At 37.2% G+C, this 21,508-nt stretch overlaps 2 protein-coding genes and 1 long non-coding RNA gene across 5 annotated transcripts in view; 2 read left to right on the forward strand and 1 right to left on the reverse strand.

Annotated features, from left to right (window-relative positions):
* Positions 1-202: 202 nt before the first annotated feature.
* Positions 203-21,508, reverse strand: part of LOC143304255 (omega-amidase NIT2-A-like) — a 33,666-nt gene continuing 12,360 nt past the window's right edge. The window contains exons 1-4 of one of the 2 annotated variants that reach the window (XM_076626660.1): positions 6,982-7,100; positions 2,135-2,319; positions 1,574-1,742; positions 203-1,299 (exon numbers count right to left, since the gene is read on the reverse strand). In XM_076626660.1, the coding sequence (XP_076482775.1) occupies positions 1,166-1,299; positions 1,574-1,742; positions 2,135-2,218 (387 nt within the window). In that variant the 5' untranslated portion in view covers positions 2,219-2,319; positions 6,982-7,100 and the 3' untranslated portion in view covers positions 203-1,165. Of the gene's footprint in view, positions 1,300-1,573; positions 1,743-2,134; positions 2,320-6,981; positions 7,101-21,508 lie in introns of those variants that run through there. The other variant, XM_076626661.1, reaches the window with a different exon arrangement.
* Positions 4,635-5,945, forward strand: LOC143304269 (venom serine protease Bi-VSP-like; the record flags this gene model as incomplete). The annotated part of the gene is made up of 4 exons (XM_076626676.1): positions 4,635-4,704; positions 5,212-5,409; positions 5,582-5,677; positions 5,749-5,945. Coding segments are annotated over 4 exons (561 nt in total), but the record flags the coding sequence as incomplete, so codon positions are not given.
* On the forward strand, positions 7,388-10,706 carry LOC143304260 (uncharacterized). Of its 2 annotated transcripts, XR_013061000.1 has the most exons (7): positions 7,388-7,728; positions 7,941-8,036; positions 8,113-8,391; positions 8,467-8,735; positions 8,819-8,915; positions 9,078-9,686; positions 9,835-10,706. It is a non-coding gene; the product is annotated as an uncharacterized LOC143304260 (long non-coding RNA). The 2 variants fall into 2 exon arrangements; XR_013060999.1 differs by lacking the exon at positions 9,835-10,706 and having other exon boundaries at positions 9,078-9,554.

Here is a 21,508-nt window from a genome sequence, read left to right on the forward strand (position 1 = left end):
ATATATATATAATAATTCTATATTGAAAAAAAAATGAAACTAACATGATATATACATTACTACATAAGTTATATATAAAATATGTATATTATACCCTTGCCTACTGACTGATATGAATTTCTTTCGGTCTCGAATGCGTTAAAAGAGAGCGCAAAGAAGTCGAAATTACTTATTGTAATAATTAAAACGACCTGAGAGACAGACAGATACAAGAAAGAAGGAATATTATATTAGCGGCATTATCATGTTTTTGCTCTCTTTAAGTCTTTCATCGAGACAGACAATCTACAGGTATTAATCGACCAATTTCTCCAAGCTGATAACTTCGAATTGATGTTTATATATAAGAAGTGTTATGTGTTAATCTGTCTAAATGTTTAAAAGGTGTTATAAATTAAATGTTGTTAAACGATACGTAATTGCCTTTTGATCGTAAATTTTACTATCAAGGGGTCTTTTATGTATGCGTAATCATTGTGAATTATAACAATTTATGTGATCGATATTAAAGGTGTTTAAAAGCATGTATTTTTTTCTATATTATTATTCTCCTATATTATTATCCTATATTATTATAGCATTCCTATATTATTATAATATCCAATTACATGTTGATACACAAGATATACAGATTATTATTTATAACGTTTTGGTTTTCTTAATTGAGTCATTCATTTAGTACAAATGACAAGAAATTAGTAATAATTCACAAAAAAGGGATATTGTAATAGAAATATTATAAAAAAACATTTTCTGTTTTAGTGTAGAGTTACTCCTTCTTACAGTCAGTGTCGCACAAATCTGTACGTCTCTGAGAAAATGTAGGTATCTGAGCCCTTACTTCCTCAACAACTTTTAGATCTGATAGAAAAAAGAAACATACGAAGTAATAAGTAATGCTTACTAATAAATTCCACAAATACAGAGGAAGATGGCTAAATCGATAAATTAACGAGACTAAAAATTAATTACATCATGGATCTCTCGCTTTTAATTTTAAGCTGTAAATTACCGATATCGGTGACTTTTTTTTTTATTTATTTGTTGAAATTTTTTTTTTTTTTTTGATATCGGTGACTGCCATATTCTCTTGAGTTTCCAAATCGTAAAGAATCTTTCCCCAGGGATTGGTCAACTGTGTATGTCCCCATGCGACGTAACTTGCTTAAGGAACAGGAGCCGGTGATATGCAGGCAACGTATAATTGATTATCATTCGCTCTGAAACGCTGAAGTAATGACCAGTGCAGTGTTCCAGTGGTCATATTGAATGCCGCTGGATATATCAGCATTTGGCAACCTAACCCAGAGAAGCAGGAAATATGAAGCCACCGAATACCAATTAACTTCGTAGTTGCACGGTTCACATTCCATCATTTCTGAATATGCGAGGACAGTCCTCTTATTGTGCTTTTAATTCTTTTATTTGTTTCATTTTCAGCAAATATACTGGTTTTTTAAATTAAGCTTCTTTTTATACAGAGTTACAGATTATATTAATTTTATATAGAATATATTTAAGAAAGATATTTAATTTTTTGCTAGTTAAGTATTGATCGATTAAGTTACTGTACCTTTGTTCCGATAAATGCGTGCCATTTCCTCGAATCTAATATCATAGCAAATGCCAATACCTATTTTGCAGCCCTTCACATCGAACGTCGTTAGGGAGTTACCAGGACTGAGTGAATCACTCTCTCGAAAAGTAATCTTATTAGGAATGTCGATGTCGAATAGATGTACCTAATAACATAAAAATGTAGTCGCTAATTCTATTGCTGCAACTTTTGTAATTTAATATCAAAGTTACCAACTCCTAAACTTTAATTACTTTTTATTTAATAACTGACAGCGTTTTTATTACTTTCTTTTATTAAAAAATCTTATCATTTAATAATGTTTAAAAAGGAGAAAAAATAAGTATTTTCGTATGTGAAAAATTTATACAACAACAAACACATTACAACAAAAATGGGCGTTTCCCGTATCATAACGTATTTTATAAACCGCAAATTATAGAATTGGTTATAGTATACGTATGTACATATGTATATTCCTAAATTATTCCTAGATAGAGTCACTTTCTTCACCCCAATATTTTCAAATTCAAAGCCATAAAGGAATATATTACTTACCTTTCGGTGTTTTGCTATCAAAGTTCCATCGGGACCCCAAATAGTACAGGTATTGTACAATTTATCGCCCTCTATTTCAGGCATCGTACCACCAACTACATAGATGTTGTTTTCTTTAGCTGCGTTCGATGAAGCAACGCTCGTTTCACCATCAGGAATACTCTCGGCGTATTTTGGAAAGTACTCTGCATTGCAATATTTCAATTAATGAAAAATAACTGTCTTTTGTTCCAACCATAAATTAAATTGAAACGTTCGTCAGTTTTTTATTTTTTAAATTATTAAAATAACTAAGTTTTATATTTCGACTTAATTAAATATGCAATTACTTAGCTAATAGTATATATAATAAATTGTTTCTACAGGTTCAAAATGAAAAATGAATATTTAGAAATATTTAATTACGACAATGCTATTTGTGTTAGCATCAGTGGCTTGTTACTCAACGACTTTGCTAGTACTTTTTGAAACATAAAGTTAGTTTTCAATTAACACTTATACTAGAGGCGGAATTATAAATGCAAAATAATTGATAATACTAATTTATAAGTACCTAATTATTAGTATGTTAAAAAATATATTTATACAAATATCACGATAATCATGAAAATGGGGAAATCCTATATTCTCGAATCAATTCACAATTTATTTTGTATATTAATTAGATTCCGCGCTCATCAGTACGTACTCACTGGCAACATCGAGAAAATGTATCGGCAATTCCTCGTACGACCAGAGGATCGGAAATATCAAAGGATATTATGGCGCAGCGCGAGTGGAGAAACAGAAACATATGAGCTTAACACCGTAATACTCTTATCATAGAAATAGAAGCAGTCCTCAATTCCCGCCCGCTAACTCCTATCTCCACCGATCCAAATGATCTCCTAGCCCTCACTCCCGGACATTTCCTCATTGGCGATTCATTAATGTGCTTACGTGATCGAGATTTCAGAGACATTCCATCGAACCGACTCTCCAAATGGCAGCATATCCAACAGCTTAAACAACATTTTTGGAACCGCTGGCATAAGGAGTATTTGAACGAGCTAACCAACCGCAATAAATGGAGCAAGGGTGGACACAGCATCCAAAAGGGCACAATCGTCATCCTCAGAGAGGACAACGTTCCCTCCATGCATTGGCCTCTGGGCCGAGTTATCAAGGTTCATCCAGGCGCCGATGGTGTCATCCGGACAGCTACAGTTCAGACGGCAAAGAGCATTTTGGATCGGGGCGTCAAAAGGCTTGTCCCACTGCCAATTCAACCCGATCTCGAGAAACCCGAACAACTAGCCACCGAGACGAAATAAGATGGGAACTTCAACCACACCTCGCTAGTTTGATCGGTACCCTCTCAACGGGGGGAGAATGTTACGCCATGCGGCTTACCATAGGTCATATTCTTAACTATCGATCGCGCCACTATAATGTCGCAGACGGATCGTCGCGTCTGCCCGGCAAACAAACATTGTAGTGGCAAGCGCGTGGTTCATTAAGCAGGGCGACTTCCAGAAACGTCGACTCGTGGCCCGTATTTTACCTCGCAGTAAAAGAATGTGGCGTGATCCGAACGTAGTGGGGGTCGCCTTCCAGAAAAAACGAAAAAAATCGAAAGGCGTTCAGAACTTTTCGAGAAGTCGAACCGTCAACACATGTGGTATGTCGCGCATTACTTATCAACCAAAACGCAGTTACATTTTTTTTGTTCCATTTATATCTTTCTAGTTAATAAGTTGTTGAAATAAACATTAATTTATTTGTGTTAATTCTGTGGAATTTCATTGAACTACCCTTATTATCATAATCGAAATAAGGGGATCGATCAGTTCGTGGCGTCGATTATTTAATCGTAACGGGAACTTACAACTCTCGTTGACGTGCTATCTCGCGATCGCGTCCCTCCGCGAACGGCCGAAACAAAATGATTCACTAAAAACTGTCCTGAATTCCTAAGAATTTATTTACCGCAAAACTGACAAAGTGTTTATTTAAAAAATGAGGTTGAAGGTAGTCCTTTTCTTTCATTTCATTCATTTTCATTTTCTTTCTTAAGTATGGCTAACACAATATCTAATCAATTAAAATTTTATATTTTCACGTGAAAAGTTTCTTTAGATAATTATTATCAACATGATGACTAACTCTTACGGATTAATACGTGTCTGTAGGGCAATCCGGTGGACTTGATCGGCTTTTTACTTCGAAAGTTGTGTAATCGGTGTCGCTTTCTTACGCATCTTTGAACTGTATAAATGTTTTAAAATTGTTTGATCCAGAATGTACCACACCGGACAATCAAGAAGGCAGGTGCCTTGACTACAGAAAATGTAAACCTCCGCAAGAAATATGGCAGATACAGTACCGTACAGCCACCGATTTTTATAGACGATCAGTGTGCAGATACCAGGGCAATGTTACGATCGTTTGCTGTCCGAACGATCCAAACAAAGAGAAGAGAGAAATTTTAATAAAAACTGTGTACAAGTATAAGGCTTTGCGACCACCATACTGTGGTTTTAGCAACGTCTCTCATAGCAGGCTGGTCGATGGTAAACCAGCTGAACTTGGTACGTTTTATGTCTTTCTTTCCGATTAATAATAAGCCATTTACTGCAAAGAATGAACTTTAAAGGCATTAAACAGCACATCAATGTACATTTCAATTAGACTAAATAATAATGCTATGATTTCATCGGTAGTAACTTTACTTATTAACTTGAATTATTTCTTTCTTTTACTTCATGTTAGGAAGAGTATCTTTTTGCTTGAAATAAAGAATTGATATAGGAGTAATAATATGGATAGAGATCAAAAACTGTTAGGGCAGAAATTACACGTTTGAACTTTATAGTTCAGTATAGTTCAAATAGAAATTATATAGAATTATTTAATAATTTGTATTCCACTGGAATAAAAATTTAATTTCTGTCTTTATCAAATCTCTATTTCAGAGTATTTGTACGTATGTACTTATCGTCTGCTGTATGATCGAATATCGAATAGGTAATAATCGTTGTTACTCATTATGTGAGAAAAAATTATGTATATTCACAACTATGACTATTGCATTTTAGGCGCTTGGCCATGGATCGCTGCATTAGGTTTTCGTAATCCCCGAAACCCAGACAAACCACTATGGAAGTGCGGAGGTTCCCTGATATCGGCTAGGCATGTTTTGACCGCAGCACATTGTGCACATATAGATGGAATAGAAAACATACACAATCATAATATTGCCATTCTTAGATTGGTGGAGGAGGTGCCATTTTCAAGTAAGTCCTCAAATATATATATATATATATATATGCTATTGAGTATTACTGAAGTATCATATCCTGAAATTTCTTACTGTACACATATATTGTGTCATAAAGCGTGTACAATTCTTTCTCATACTTTTGGTCATTCGTTTCCTGCATTTTCATTTATTTTTTTATTTTTCAGGGTACGTATATCCCATTTGTACGAAAGAGCCCCTACGAAAGAGCAACTTCGTCGGCTATAACCCCTTTGTTGCTGGATGGGGAGCATTAAGATATAGTAAGTGATATCAATTTTATGATAAAATTAAACAGTTCCAGTCTTAAATATCTTTCTTATTTTCTTCGTAGGACGATCACGACGTAATGCATTAATGGAAGTACAAATGCCACTGATTAAGAACGCCGAATGCAAAATAGCTTATTCCAAATTTCCTAATGCACCTGATATCACTGATGGTATAATATGCGCCGAACATGCTCAGGGTGGAAAGGATTCTTGTACGGTAATTAAGTTACAGAGTTACTACAAACTATACGGTATCTGAAGACACGGCAATTCGAATTAACATCAAATCGACGTCTTAAACATTAGAAATAATAGATAAACACAATTTAATAGTTTTGCCCACTTCTCACACCTCATTATGATATTTAATCTAATTTCCTTCTAATCTTAGTTTTGCTCAAAATAAATATAACATGTACATTATAAATTGGAGTATTCCAATACACAAATCAATAGAAGATTATTACTGTATAGAAGTATAATTTCAATACAATTCGATCGATATATTTCAGTATCTTTGATTAAAAATTTAACGATTCTTTCAGGCTGACCGCGGCGGACCACTGCTGATACAACATGAATTAACCTCGTATTTAATAGGTATTGTGTCTTATGCTTATAAGTGCGGCACAGCTGGCTATCCCAGCGTTTACACTAGGGTCACATCGTACCTTGACTTCATTCTCCAAGCGATGCAATAATATGATATTACTGTTCCATAAATATCATTGTGTAAAAAACGTAAAGTTGGATTTTCTTATTGCGGAGATAAGAAACAGCTCAAATTTACATTGTTTTGTACGTTACAAATTATAGGCTTAAAATGTACGAAATGTAACTTTGAAACGACACTAATTTTCTACGCACGATAAACCTCCACGACTTAGGTATGTAAAGATGATAAACGTATATTAATTCTATTAATTTGGTAATAATAAACCAACTTTCTGAGAAGTTCTGTAAATTTCGTTTCTGTTGTATCAAGAGAATAATGGAATATTCCACTTAGATCGTATACTTCTTGTATGTACATACAAAATTTTCCGGCTAATCTAAAACACTTCATAAGATAGAGAGCTTCTGGAGATTCGGGCACAGAGAGTGCATAAAATACAAGATAAGTCTCGTGTCTTTCAAAATTATTTTTTATTCGCTAAAAACGTCCTGTGTACTCATGCAATCACATGCAACCTCGAAACTTCACTTATTTTTTATCACTTTCCGATTCAATACACTGTTTCTGCATTTTTGACTATATGTAAGAGAAATTTCCATTCAGCCAAAGGTATACTTACAGATTACAGACTCCTATACGACTCTCAGTAAAAATTTATCCGCACTCCAGATAGTTAAAAATTCTGTGGACCATATTGATCCATCTGCACTCTTCGTATGACGTCACCATCTGTTCAGTGCTGCTGCGTAGGTTTCATTGTGTTACGTCAATTCGTTTGTGACCGTTGCGCGAGTAATGGCGCTTTGCAATGGTAATTTGCAGGAAAACAGTGCAGGATGCTGTGATTCGTTTCTTGTGGTCGGAGGCTATGTCTGATGCCTATATTTATCAAAGATTTAATGCACATTATGGAGAAAGTGTTTTGTCACGAAGTGTGTTTGAATGGGCACAAAAGTTCAAAGAAGATCGCACAAGTGTTATGAAAAAACAGCTGGACGCCCGTCCACATCCACGATGACAACATTGAACGTGCTCATGAACTTATGCTCTATGGAATAGACGAGTGACACTGGATAATGTGGCAAATCATTAGCAAATCAGCCACGGCTCTGCTTATGCAATAGTGCACGACAGATTTGGGTTTTAAAAAGTTTGTGCGAGATGGATGCCGAAAAAGCTGATGAAAAGGTGAAGACGACGATGCATTCGTGGTTCGCAGCTCAGCCCAAAACATTTTTTAATGAGAAAATACGAAGGTCCTTCAGCAAATGGACAAAGTGTATACAGAAATTGAGTGATTATGTCAAAAAATGATGTATGTCTTTTTTGACAATTGCTTAAAATAAATTCTACACCGACAGAGCGGGTAACTTTTTACTCACCCTCGTAAGACACTTAAATTTCCAATCTATTATGATGAATAAAAGAGCTTATACTATTAAATCTAATTGTATTTTGTTGCATGAGAGTACACGTGTATGTGATGTACATTACCTTTATATCCCCTTGAACGCTTCAATATTGCGCATATACACTATATTTTGTACAGCTTCTATAAAATTTCGTATGTTTGTTTAGGCTGTTAATCTAGAGGCTGGAGTACAAAGAAGTGGCACAATGATGTGGGCTGATGACATTTATAATTATCAAGGAATCACCCCTACATTCGCTCAGGTATATATCGTTGACTATAATGTATTTAACATATATGATTGTTAGAATATTAATAATTAATTTTTAATTCTATCAGAATTTTAATGAAACTGTCCCTTGGGAAGGAAGAACTGATACCTTGATATCACGGTTTGTACATCCTATATATACAACAAATTTTAGAACATTATATAACGAAGAACCAGATCATCGTGGCCATGTGACGTGAATAAAAGGACTTGAATTTGATGATATTTTTATAATGTTAGATAACATAACTAAGTATCCTCACAGTAAGATAGGATGACATGGTTTACATGATCTTAATGTTGTTCACTTGAGTGATGATATTATAAGGAAAAGTGTAATATCACAGGTAGGATGATTCATAATTTAGAACTACTAACTCATGTATGTATTAAAAATTAAAGAAATATATTAAATTTTATAGGATATTTATGTTTAGTAACCAGTAATTCAGAGATTGGTATTCATGGTTACTATAACGAGGCTGTAGAAACGCACCCTTTCTTCTTTGCAAATGGTCCTGTATTTATGTCTAAGCCGAAACTGGAACCTCTGAATAATTTAGATTTATTCTTGTTATTTTCTAAAATACTTATCTACAGCATACCATAAGGAATGATACCGTATCACACCTAATCAAGTGCCTTAAGAAACATCAACAGGATATCACAGTAATCCCTTACCGACTGATATGTAAGTAAAAGTTATGTGTCATTGTTATACACAGTTATGTGTTATTGTTATACACAGTTATTTATCATTTTCTATTAATTCAGTTGTAGCCACTACAATATCTATGACACTGGTAGTAATTATAAGAACAATAATAATGTTCTATAAGAGGAAATGATGATTAGGAACAAAAACTTACAGGTAAGTCAATGTATATGTTATTTGCCATTTGAAAAGAAAGTTACTAACTTAGAATTTTTTGATAAATAATAATTGTGCAAAATATATTGGATTTCAAATTTGTCAAAAATTGAAATTTAAGAAGCATTGTAATAATATAACATTAATATTTTGATTTTTCAGGAGATATCATGCGGTGGATGGATAATATGTAAAAAATATTAAGCAGTATATGAATTTTCATATTGCGTAGAGATAACAAAATGAATTTTAAAAAATGTCGACATGGTAATAAGAAATAGCATCATGACAAAGAATATATGAAGACAGTTTCATTTTTTATAAATAAAAATTTGTTGTTCCAGATTTTGAAATATAGTGAAACGTTTAATTAGTATCTTAATATCTTTAAATAATTATTATTTTAGAATCAATTGTAATTGTATCATACGTACTTTTGAATTCGTGCAAGAACATATGTAATTTTGAAGTAGTTATTATTAGGAAATTGTTAGACGCGAACAGTATGCGAAATGTTAGTATGCAGTGTAATAATTATCAATCAAAACACAAGAATTAAATTCTTGAGGAAAAAATTTCCGGAATTTCTTATTTACACGATTATAAAGAAATCCATAATAAAAAGGAGCTGCTTTCTAATACTTCTCTTCCTTGTAATGCCTACGTTAATAATAACGAGGTTCGACTTTTTGTTTTTAGAGGGATACTGGAAAATTTGAAAGTACAGTACCATTGGGAAGAAAATCACGATATTGAAAACGATATTTGCAAGTAAATTTCCAAAAAATCTGTTTTCAAATTTTCGCTTTCTATTTCACATTAAAAGAAAGGGAGGGCTGCCTTCTTTTTCCGGAAGACAAAACAAACATTCTGAATCTCGTATCAATGAATGATGTCAATAAGTTATTTTTCTTTTCAGATTGAACAATATTCCAGATTTATTCATAATTTCATACTACGCGAAGAATAGACTTTCATAGGTATACAAAGGAAATATTAAGTACAGGAAAACTCTTTTTCGTTGTAGGTGACATATGCTTCACGGTTGAACACGTGTATTTTTGAACACATATAAATGAAAAAGTACTCTTATGGAGAAAAAGAATTGATACCTTCGATTGACATTAGATAATGTATATAAACTTATGAACAATCACTATCGGTTTGTATTTTAGGTGCACACGCAGATTTGTTGGAGTTCTTATAAAATGTACTTCTTGTACGAACGTTTTATTCTTCCAAATTTTACGATACTATGTCTCATATAATAACTATATGGATTAAACGTAATATAAATGATCCGAAAATAGACTCGAACGACATTAATTGTCTTTCTATTTATACCAATATCGAAAATACAAGTAAAGCCGGAGCAATAGTATGCAAGAATGGACTATTTATTATTTTAAACCAAATCATAGCATATTCAGAATGCACAGTATTATCATGAAATGTAAATGAATCAGTTGTAAACGAACGATTTTACTGTAAAATCGTTGCCTCCTTTTTTTCATCTGAAATATAGCAGCAATGAGTACATTCTTTTAATATATAATAAAACGAGATATCTTTATAAAGTTACATATGTCATCACTGGTAACTGTTATCTCGTATGACACCAAATATACCGTTAGTATGGAATGATATTTTTATGAAGATATACTTTAATGATAGATTTTATGAATGAAACGTTATATAAGAAAAGTTATCTCTTGTCATTCTATGAAGTGTAGTAGCTAAGGAAGATTAATTTTACGAAGTATTAGAGCAAAAGAGAATTAAAAAATTAAAAAGATCTAAATAAGATTGTTCGTGTGGCTTAATTATCTCAATTCTGGTACACCACTTGTTACATTCTAACTAATTAGCGCTAAACAATAACTTGCAAATATTAAAGATATTAACACCTTAATATTAACACCTAAAGGTTTTCAGGAAATTTTATAATATTTGATTATTGTATATCTAGTCATTGATTGATAAAATTTCTTGTATAAGCATAGATCGAGGTTGACGTCATACGCAGATTGCATTACAGGTATCGTTTTAATTTATTTTATGGCTAGAATCATTTGAATATTATACGAATAATTATTTCCATTCGAACGATTAATAAATCACGTACCTATAAAAGATATATTATGAAAAAGACGTGACGAAACAAAAAAATATTGGAAATTCCGTTGTCATTAGATCAATTATTTTTGCAATGATTTTTATTTCCATGTAATTACATATGAAATGGGTAATTCATTAACATCTCCTCGAATCGAATATAATTCGTTACACTTCACAACGATTCAAATAATGGACGGGAAATATATAATAACTTTCCTGTCCTTGCGTTAAAATAGTACTGTACAAATCAGATGATACAGGAAATACCCAAAAAACCCAATTACATCCACATTGCATGACAGCACACTTGCAATGGATTTTTGTGATTTCAATGTCACAGACAATGACACAACTAATCAGAACACGTTCGAGGCTATAGACATTGAAATTACCGCGTGTTTAATACGTTTAAAGCATAAATCTAAATTTCACGCGATTATTTCTTTGTACATTGTGAAACTCTTAAATTATCTTAATCGAATAAATAATCCTAATGTAATGAAACATCTTGAAATAGACCTAGATATCTGAAACAGAAACTCGAAGGATAAGAAATCCTAAAAGGTACTAATCCTAAAATAACAAACTCCTAAATAATAAACAAGTGATAAAACCTGTTATAAATAATAAACCTTACCTGGAATAATCAAATCCTAACTAATCGAAAATAAAATAAGGCAAGCAATTCTTAATCTTTCAAGTAATTTTTCCGAAAACACAGAAAGATAGAGAAATTAAAAAGACGCAGCACAAATTGCAGCACAATGAAAGTTTCAGAGCGATGAATACGATCGTATTAAACTAAATAATTTTCAAAAGTGAAATTACACTGAAACGTATATCGATGATATTTGTCATTTCTACGATCTGTTTCGCTTGATCGTGCTTCTTTTCTGATGTAAATTCAATTTATAATACGAACTAAGTTTCCTTTATTATTATTAGTCCTGCGTCTTTTTAATTCGTCACTTCTTTTATTTCAGAACAATGACGGGCTCCAAGATGCTGTTCGGATGTTTGGCGTTAATTGCTTTTCTGCATCCATTAGTTCACGTTTGTACTTCGAGTAGTACAGCTCAAGGTTTGTACTTCGAGTTGTCTTTTTCCATGCACTTCAAATTCCAATACGATCTGGTCACGTGGCCTTCGTACAATTTCGAAATTTTACCTGTTTGGTAATCGTCAATGAAAAAAGAAGTTATGCGTGACCTCAACACATTGAAACAATTTTTATGATTTTTTATTTGCCGGTTGGTCAGCAAGTTAATGGAAAAATTTCACTTAACTATTCGCGTTAATTTCTTCGGTTCAACTTTTGGGAAATGCTTCGTTAGCTTCGGGAATATTCCAACGATTCGTTTTACGTACAAAATAAGCATGATAAATATTACATCACGATAATGTAATATCGGAATATATTAAAGGTGTAATTTTGTCCGATTAATTATAATTTATTAATAATGGATTGAAAATACAGATATTAGTTAGACAGAGAAACGATGTTTGATTAACAGGAAAACTAAATGCAACGCTCGTATTTACAACAAATAACTTGACAACTATTTGGTAACTCTCTCTCTCTCTCTCACTAGCAACTCTAACACTCAACAACACTCGCAACTCAATTCTAACGACTCTATGCTTCGACGTCTCGATCAACTCTGATTCTCGCAACACGCACACTTTTCGATTCGCCTTGGATAGCGAAACCGTCCTTCTTCTAACGTTGTCTATTGTTTCCCTCATACCTATGTAAGAACTACCAACTACGTGCCTTTAGTCACGTAGGCACTCTTAAATGTAAACGAACCACAGAAACACGACGTACACGGTTTTTCTATTTTCAGCCGATCTCCAATCAAAGCTATTCTACGATATCACAATCGGCCTTTCCTGACAATCACATCTGCCCTCAGATGTGCTCATCATCGCCGCTCGCACTTACATCACTATCGTCAGCATTCCACCATTTCATGTGATCGGCTGCCGTGGAAGTTGTACGTGGCCCTTCGTGCTCCCCCTCTCGCTGCACTATGTATCGGTCATTTCGCAGGACTTTTATCACCCGATACGGTCCAAGAAACTTCGGATGCAGCTTTAGCCCGGGACCCCTCTGCATCCTCTCGATTGCCACTAGATCTCCCGTCCTGTATGCTGTCGCTTTCTTGCGTCTCCTGTTATACGCCCGCTTGTTTCGGATTTGGATCTCCTCAATCCTTCTCTTTGCGTCCGCACGCAGCTGATCTCGTTCCTCTTGGAACACCGCGGCCTGTTCGTCCTCGATGCTACTGCTCCTCTTTCGCTCTTCCTCTATCTTCCTCTCCGTTGTTTGTTTACCCATTTCACTCTTGTCAGGGGCTTTGATCGTCGTGGCAGCATCGTGACATTTTCGTACGCTCGGTTCGTACATGGAAGACGTTAACAACTTACCATCTACCGAGACTATGATCTCTTCTTTTTCGAAGGTCTTCACGTTCATCGTGTCCTCGACAATCCCATCGTCGTCCTCGTCATCCACATCCTCTGTATATCGAATCTTCGTATCGATATTATTGGAGGGATTCCGCACGTGCGACTTCCCTTGTCTTTTCGTTCGCCTTGCATTCACTCTCTTCGAGTCTATCCGAAAACTTGAAACAACCCTCACACCCGCAACGCTATCCTTCTCAGTAAATTCGCAAATATCATCAACAACATCCTGTTGCTGTTGTTTAGCCAGATTCTTCCTCCTCGTGATGTTCGCTAAGTCCTCCTGCTGGCCGCAAGAATCCGACGAGGACACCATCTCGTGGTCCACTTTACCAATCACCACGTGTCTTGCCACTATTCTCCGTTCCTCCGACACTTGCTGCACAGCTGCCCGATACTTCTTCAAAACTTCTGCTAACTCTTCTTTATTTTCTTCCAATTGCGACAGTAGCTCAGTTCGTTCGCGACTAGCTACATTAATCACGATCTTCTGCTTCGGAACGTTGCCACAGTACTTCCTGCAACGAAGCCTGCGTCTCATTCGGTTCTTGCTCCAGTGCCTGTTTCGCTTTAACTGCAACTGCTCTAGCGCATTCTGCATCTTCTAACTGGTTCTTCAGCTGTCGTAAAGCTGCTTTACCCGTCGAGTCACCTTTCGATCTCTCCAGCATCGTTTGAGCGTCTCTTAGCAATGCTTTGGTTCTCTTCAAATCTCTTCTTAGCCTATGTTGCATGTCCTTAACGTGTGACAAATCTATCTCACTCGCCTGTGTCTCTACATCTATCTTGAGGACTTCCGGACACTCATCGGGATTTTCGTCCTTTATTCTACTAATAAAAGATTCTCCCCCTTTTATACTTATTTCAACAGTGTCCAAAAAGTCTGCGCCAATAATAAGCGAATGTTGCATCACTGTGTCTGGAACTACGTGTATGGTTATACAGTACGACTCATTGTCTATAATAATGTTCGTCGAAAATTTCCCGAGCGTAAAATTCCTTCCGGAACCGACACCGCCAAATCCAACGATTTCCCGACTTAATCTGGGCGCTCCGATTTTCACATGCTGATCTGCTCGCATTAGAGTCAGCTCACTACCGGTGTTTATCAACGCGCTCAATTCGAAATTTTCCATCTTAACATCCTTACCACGCCTTGTTTGTAACGACCGAAACACGCTGTAAACTTTTTTTGACGGCTCACCCAAATTGTCGCAACTTGATGCGATGTGTCCGTACTCCCTACATTTGAAGCATTTAGGTCCTCTCGACTTGCTCGGACACTCCGCACACACGTGCTCCGCATCACCGCAATTGTAGCATCGCGCCTTCCTCGCATCTCCAGATCGACCGGGTTCCTTGTTCCTCTCGGTTTCGGACAGCTTCGCCACCGGCTTTACCCTGTTACCCTTCGGCTCCTCAAATTTCGTCCTCATCTCCATATCTCTTTTTATCGCTTCGTAGCGCCTGAAACGCTCTTTTAATTGCTCGATATTCCTGGCTCCGTATAGCACAGTCTTGTTCGCGACCTCGTCGGGAATGCCTTGAATAATGTAGTCTATCAAGGATTGCGTATCAACCCTTCCTTGTTTTGCAATCCCGCACATGTGATACATATATTGTTGCAGACTCTCATCTGCTTTCTTCTTTCTATGGGATAACTCGCCATGTATCTGTTAGTCGCTTACTACATTTTCAAACTCATTCCTCAACGCCTTTTTTAGCTTTGCCCAGAACTTCGCGCATCGCTCTTGTCGTACGAAGGCCTGAGCGGAGCCTGCGAGTAATTTCTTAGCATAGGCCACCATGTGGGCGTCTGACCAACCCCACACTTCTGCCATTTCCTCGAAGTCTTCCACCCACTGATTTACACTCAGCAGATCATCCCCGCTGAATTTCTCTAATGAGTCTTCCACGTCTTTAAGACTCAACATCGAACCGACGCATATACTTCTGCTGATACTCATCGCGGTCCTGATACACCGCTCGCGTGCCTCTCCTGTATTCTCGCGCGCCTTGTTTATCGTCCTCGCCTTCACTTTCGTCGGAGCTCCCTTCTTCCGACGATACATCGTCTCCTTCTAGGGCCGCCTGTAGCCGCGCGCGTAGTTCGGATTTTCTTCCCGTTACCTTCAACCCCAAGCTAACGAGACGCGCTCTCAGCTCTTTCGTCCTCATCTTCTCGAGGTCTTCCTCTCCCTCTTGACTGCGTTCGGCTCTCTGCTTGCTTCTTAGATCTCACTGGTTTGTTGGTTCTTCGCCACGCTTCGAATCCTTAGGAGTAGATCCACCAGGTTTGCACGCTCTGTTCAACCTGGCAACCAGCACTGATCTCGCACCGGATATAGGCAGATTCATTTGTGCGAGCTTAATCCTCAGCTCCTCCAGCGTCAAATCCTCTTCACCCGACAATCGTTCGTCTTCAACGTTTGCCATTTTATTCTATTCTTTTCTACTCCCGCACAAATAGCTCCGTTAAATCGTATCGTTTCTCTGTCTTATTCAATCCCGGACGAGCCCCCACTTGTAATATCGGAATATATTAATAATGGATTGAAAATACAGATATTAGTTAGACAGAGAAACGATGTTTGATTAACAGGAAAACTAAATGCAACGCTCGTATTTACAACAAATAACTTGACAACTATTTGGTAACTCTCTCTCTCTCTCTCTCTCTCTCTCTCTCTCTCTCTCTCTCTCTCACTAGCAACTCTAACACTCGACAACACTCGCAACTCAATTCTAACGACTCTATGCTTCGACGTCTCGATCAACTCTGATTCTCGCAACACGCACACTTTTCGATTCGCCTTGGATAGCGAAACCGTCCTTCTTCTAACGCGTTTTTAAAACGCGATGGCGCTATCAGTTTCTAAAAGCGTCGTCTTTATATTTCCGATGGCCACGGGCACATCCGACTGCCAGATATACAATGTATTATAAGAGTATCATTACCATACTTTTCATGAAAAGAGCAATTTTTCTTGATAACTATACTCTGTAACATAGATTGAAGTTGCTGATTTGATCCCTCTGATATCGTTGTCTTATGAGAGTCTCGCCTGGTCTTGATTGGTTCTGTTGACTCTTATCGTTGTGAAAAATCGATTCGTTGTGTACCTTTTTTGTATAGAGAATTATTTTGTGGTAGAATATAATGTTGTAATATTTGTGGTCTTTACTTTACTAATTTTGTCACTGAGCCGCTCTTTGGTTCGTTGAGCGATTCATATTCCGCATATATTCCGTACTTGCTTCGCTTGGTACTTTTATAATTTTCGCAGTTACAATAAAAAATTTAATTCTTAACAGATTAAAGATTTAACCTCTTGCTTTATAGTGTACAATAATTTTTTTTTTTTTTTTTTGTATAGGTTATGTGATCCATAGTTTGAGTAAGTAGTACATATATATATATATACTACTACTATGTATATATATATATATATATATATATACTACTACTTACTATATATATATATATATATATATATACATATATATACTATATATATACATATATATATATGTCGGAGATGAAAGAACACCGGAGCCTTTGGAATTTTGGATGATCCCGCAACATTGTAACCTAGAGTCTACTATAGCTGTAATTGAACAATTGTAGTTATTCAACCCGATTGTAATTGTTCGAGAGTCGTGATAATGAGCTTGGGCTCGAGGCGACAGTCAGTCGCCGAACGTAGCCGCGGTCACGGGATGAACGCTTTGTCTAACAAAGGTATGGAGTAATTCTATAGCTCTCCTTAAAAGAAATATTCGTGGCGACACGCGACAGTAAAGATTCCAACGGTTTCTGTCCTGTGGCTCGCCACACGCAGACCCTATTCTTCGAGTAAGATGATTGCCAGATGTCGATGCGTTTCCGCAGTACATGTTCGGCTAGCTCGAGGGCCCGTTATAAATATTAAGGTTTAGTTAACTAAAGTCCTTCAAACAGACAAACAGTCTTTGTCCCAACTACGGGAAGATAGGGGAGACATATGTTTCAACGAGCGGCGTCTCCCACTAGCAACTTTCCCTCGAGGGCGGCTAGCATCTTTTTCTAACCACCGATATGGAGATTGACCAATTAGCAACGCCAATTTCCCTTACTTTCTGAACGAAGGCTTTTCTCGACGAATCCGATGATCTCCTGTCCTTAGACACACCCAATTATAGTTTTCCTCTGTGGCATGATCGGGACGGGAAAGACATTCTTTCTCGCGATCTCATTGATGAAAGGAGTAACTCTTTACGACCAGTGAATATTACGCGTCCGACTTAGATTTTGTGAGTACATTCATCTATCATCCCGTCGACCGCGGATTCGTTATTGAACCTAGGATCATTGTCATTAGTTTCTCGAGCACCTAACTACCGCGGTTACTTGTCCGGTTCTATAATAATCGTATTTGCACTAGTCAATGTCTTCTCCATTGCATAACGACAACGTGTAACCCAAACGAAGATTCGTTTCACGCCCCTAACCCTAATTCTAATGTAAACCCGACATCAGAAGTGGGATCAGTGCCGGTTATAACAGTGCAAGAGCTTACGACCATCGTGCGCGAGTCAATTCCGTCGCTAGTGCAAAAATCGAGTGTGGAACCTAACAATTTTTCGACTCCGCTGCCTGGTGCGCAGCTACCAATCTGATTATGGAGAAAGATCCTTTACAAAGCAGTGCCCTGAATATAATTTCAATGCCGAGTGTCGAATTGACTTCTACGTAGTGGAGGCGCTAACTGGTACATCAAGCCATCCGGGTGAGTCGTTTCCATTTTACCCCGATTTCGGAGCCGAGTGTTCGCTAATTAAAGAATCCGTAGTCTTGAGAATTTCTGGCAAAAGAACGATTGATATAGTAGTAATGCGAGGAATAAGAAATATTGGTACTAAATGTATCGCTCAAATCTTGTCCGTTGCAGGTGTCGGTGGTTAGAGATAAACCTTTCATGTTCTCGCTGATAGTTATTTAACAATACGATATCGCGATTACTCGTTAAATTTTAAGCCAAGATTTTGACGTAATATTACACAAAATAGCCTCGCTATGTGTAAAACAAAAATAATTAATGCCTGTAATAAAACCGCTGAAAACGAGATCGATGTTAATGAAGTTGACAATGAGGTACGTGGTAGCGATAAAAGTCGATTAATCTTTCTTTTCGAAAATTCAGAGATTCATCCGTTACTGGTTCCCTACGTACTCGTACAAAAAGTACAGGCGAGTTAGAAGTACAATTAATTGATCCTAACATCGCCGTACAAGGAGTCCTAATAGACTTTGCGAGCGCAGAATAGTACATGATAGAACAAGCGACTTAATTACAGCTAAAAATCATAAAGCCTACTAATTCACCGTTCGCGAGCCCTGTGTTACTCGTGAAGACGAACAATGGTTCAGATAGATGATAGGTAGATTTTCGAGAACTAAATAAATATACGGTCGCGGATCGGTATCCTTTACCCCTCATTGCGGATCAAGTCGCGAGATTGCAAAAGCGAGATATTTTATTATTCTGGACATGGCCGGTGGGTTTCTCCAAATCCCTATTCATCCTAATTCTAGGAAGTATACAGCATTGATTACCCTCGATGAACAATTTGGATAATAAGTTGTTGTTTTCTTCGAATTCTTTTGTGCCTTTGTTCGATCCATTCGATGTCCTTTATTTGCATAACATAAGTGCGTGCGCGTTTAATGTTTCTTCCGGAAGTCATTTTCGGGACGGCGATACTATGCTGACTCCGTCGAAAATGGGGATTCTTATATTTTCGGACAACCCTAATAATTTTGCAACTCATACTTGTCTAAATATTCTAATATTTATGTTCTTCCTTGCTACAATTTTGTAAACCATCAAAGCGTTTACTACGGAAACCCCCAGGAGTAGTCGCGTGCCAAGTCTTCTGTAGCATTTGACCCTTTTTAATTGCGGTGACATAAGAAATCATTTGGTCGGAGTGATCTGTACTACACTTTCCTTCGTTCCATTCAGCAGCGGCTGCTGATTTCGAGGTTGCGAACAAACGAAACGAGAGATCGTTCTTGAGATTCCTTTGAAAACACGTACAACAGCCAACGTGCCATTCTTACGTTGTCGTCTATTTGGATGATCCCCTAATTATTGCCGACTCGATAGATCAAGCTCTAAAAGTATTGCACACCGTACTAGATACCCTTGTAAAAGCCGGATTCTCCTTTAACTTTTCAAAATGTTCTTTTCTAAAGGCATCGGTACTCTATTTGGAATATGTAATTTACGACGGAGAAGTTCGTCCCAATCCGGGTAAAATGCACGCCTTGAGTTCTTTACCTGCGTCAACGACCGTCACACAGCTCAGGCAGTTCATAGGTTTAGCCCTTTATTTCCGAAAATTCGTCCCTAAATTTTCACGGGTAATGAAACCCTTGTATGCGCTTACTTCCGATAATAAAAACATGACTTGGACAGATAGGCATGGAAAAATAAGGCAAAAGGTAATTTCCGCCCTGACCGACGCGCCGGTGTTAATGGTATTTGACCCGAACTACCCGATAGAACTTCGTATCGACGCTAGTTCGGATGGATATGAGGTTATTTTAGTGCACAAGATTGAAGGTAAAAATAGAGTAATAGAGTATTACAGTATAAGAAGTAGCCCTGCGGAATCTAGGTATCATTCTTACGAACTAGAAACGTTAGCAGTTGTGAAGGCCGTCAAGCATTTCCGTCATTATCTCCACGGACGAGAATTTCTTGTCGTCTCCGATTGTAATCCTTTGAAGGCATTCAGTAGTAAGGTAAATTTAAATGACAGGGTTTACAGATGGTGGGCTTACTTACAAACTTTTACTTTTGACATTCTGTACCGGGAAGGTAAACGAATGGCCCACGTAAATTTTGTCTCGCGAAATCCCGTAGACTTGGATCACCTTACGATCAACGAAGTCATAGAGAAGGAAATCAATCTGACCGAAATCTCCGAAGACTAGCTATTAGTGGAATAACGTCGCGACTCCCAAATTTCTGGGATCGTCAATAAATTACAGAATGAAGAGCTCGCGGAAGACGTCGCGAATACGTATGAGTTACGGTCCGGTACCCTTCATCGTAAAATACAGAGAAAAGGCAGAACTCTCTGCTTGTCCATTGTCCCCAGAGGTTTTAGATGATCTGTTATTAACCATGTGCAACAGTCAATTATGCACTTAGGTTGGGATAAAACGCTTGAGAAACTGTGCGAGTGTTACTGGTTCGAAGGAATGGCGAAGTATGTTCGCAAATTCGTAGAGAACTGTCATGCTTGTCGAGTTTCAAAGGCGAGTTCGGGTAGAGTACAAGCCGAATTACACCCCATACCTAAGACCAGTATACCTTGGCATACGGTTCATATGGACATAACGGGCAAACTAAGCGGTAAAAACGATTCGAAGGAATACGTCGTTGTGTTGGTCGACGCCTTCACCAAGTTCGTATACTTGCACCATACCCGCAAGTTAGACTCCATTAACACCATTAAAGCGCTTAAGTCCGCTATATTTTTGTTCGGCAGTCCCTGCCGGATAATAGCGGATCAGGGAAGATGTTTTACGGGCAAAGAATTTCGTGACTTTTGTCAAAGTAAACACATAAAACTCCACTTAATTGCGACCGGAGCTAGTAGGGCCAACGGACAGGTAGAGCGTATTATGAGTACGCTAAAAAACATGTTCACAACAATAGAAACCACCGGGCGGTCCTGGCAAGACGCGATCGGGGAAATACAACTGGCCTTGAATTGTACCACCAACCGCGTGACTAAGTCAAGCCCGCTGGAACTACTAATCGGTAAAACAGCGAGACCCTACGGCTTATCCCTACCCGACAATATCGAAGAAAGAGAAGTAAATATCTCCCATATAAGACAGCAGGCGATAAAGAATATAGAAGCAAGCGCCAAATACGATAAGGATAGTTTCGACGAAAACAAAGCTAAAATAGTTAGGTTCAACCTTGGCGATTTCGTATTACGCAAAA

Source organism: Bombus vancouverensis, unplaced genomic scaffold, assembly GCF_051014615.1.
Source record: "Bombus vancouverensis nearcticus unplaced genomic scaffold, iyBomVanc1_principal scaffold0028, whole genome shotgun sequence".
Lineage (NCBI taxonomy): Eukaryota > Metazoa > Arthropoda > Insecta > Hymenoptera > Apidae > Bombus > Bombus vancouverensis.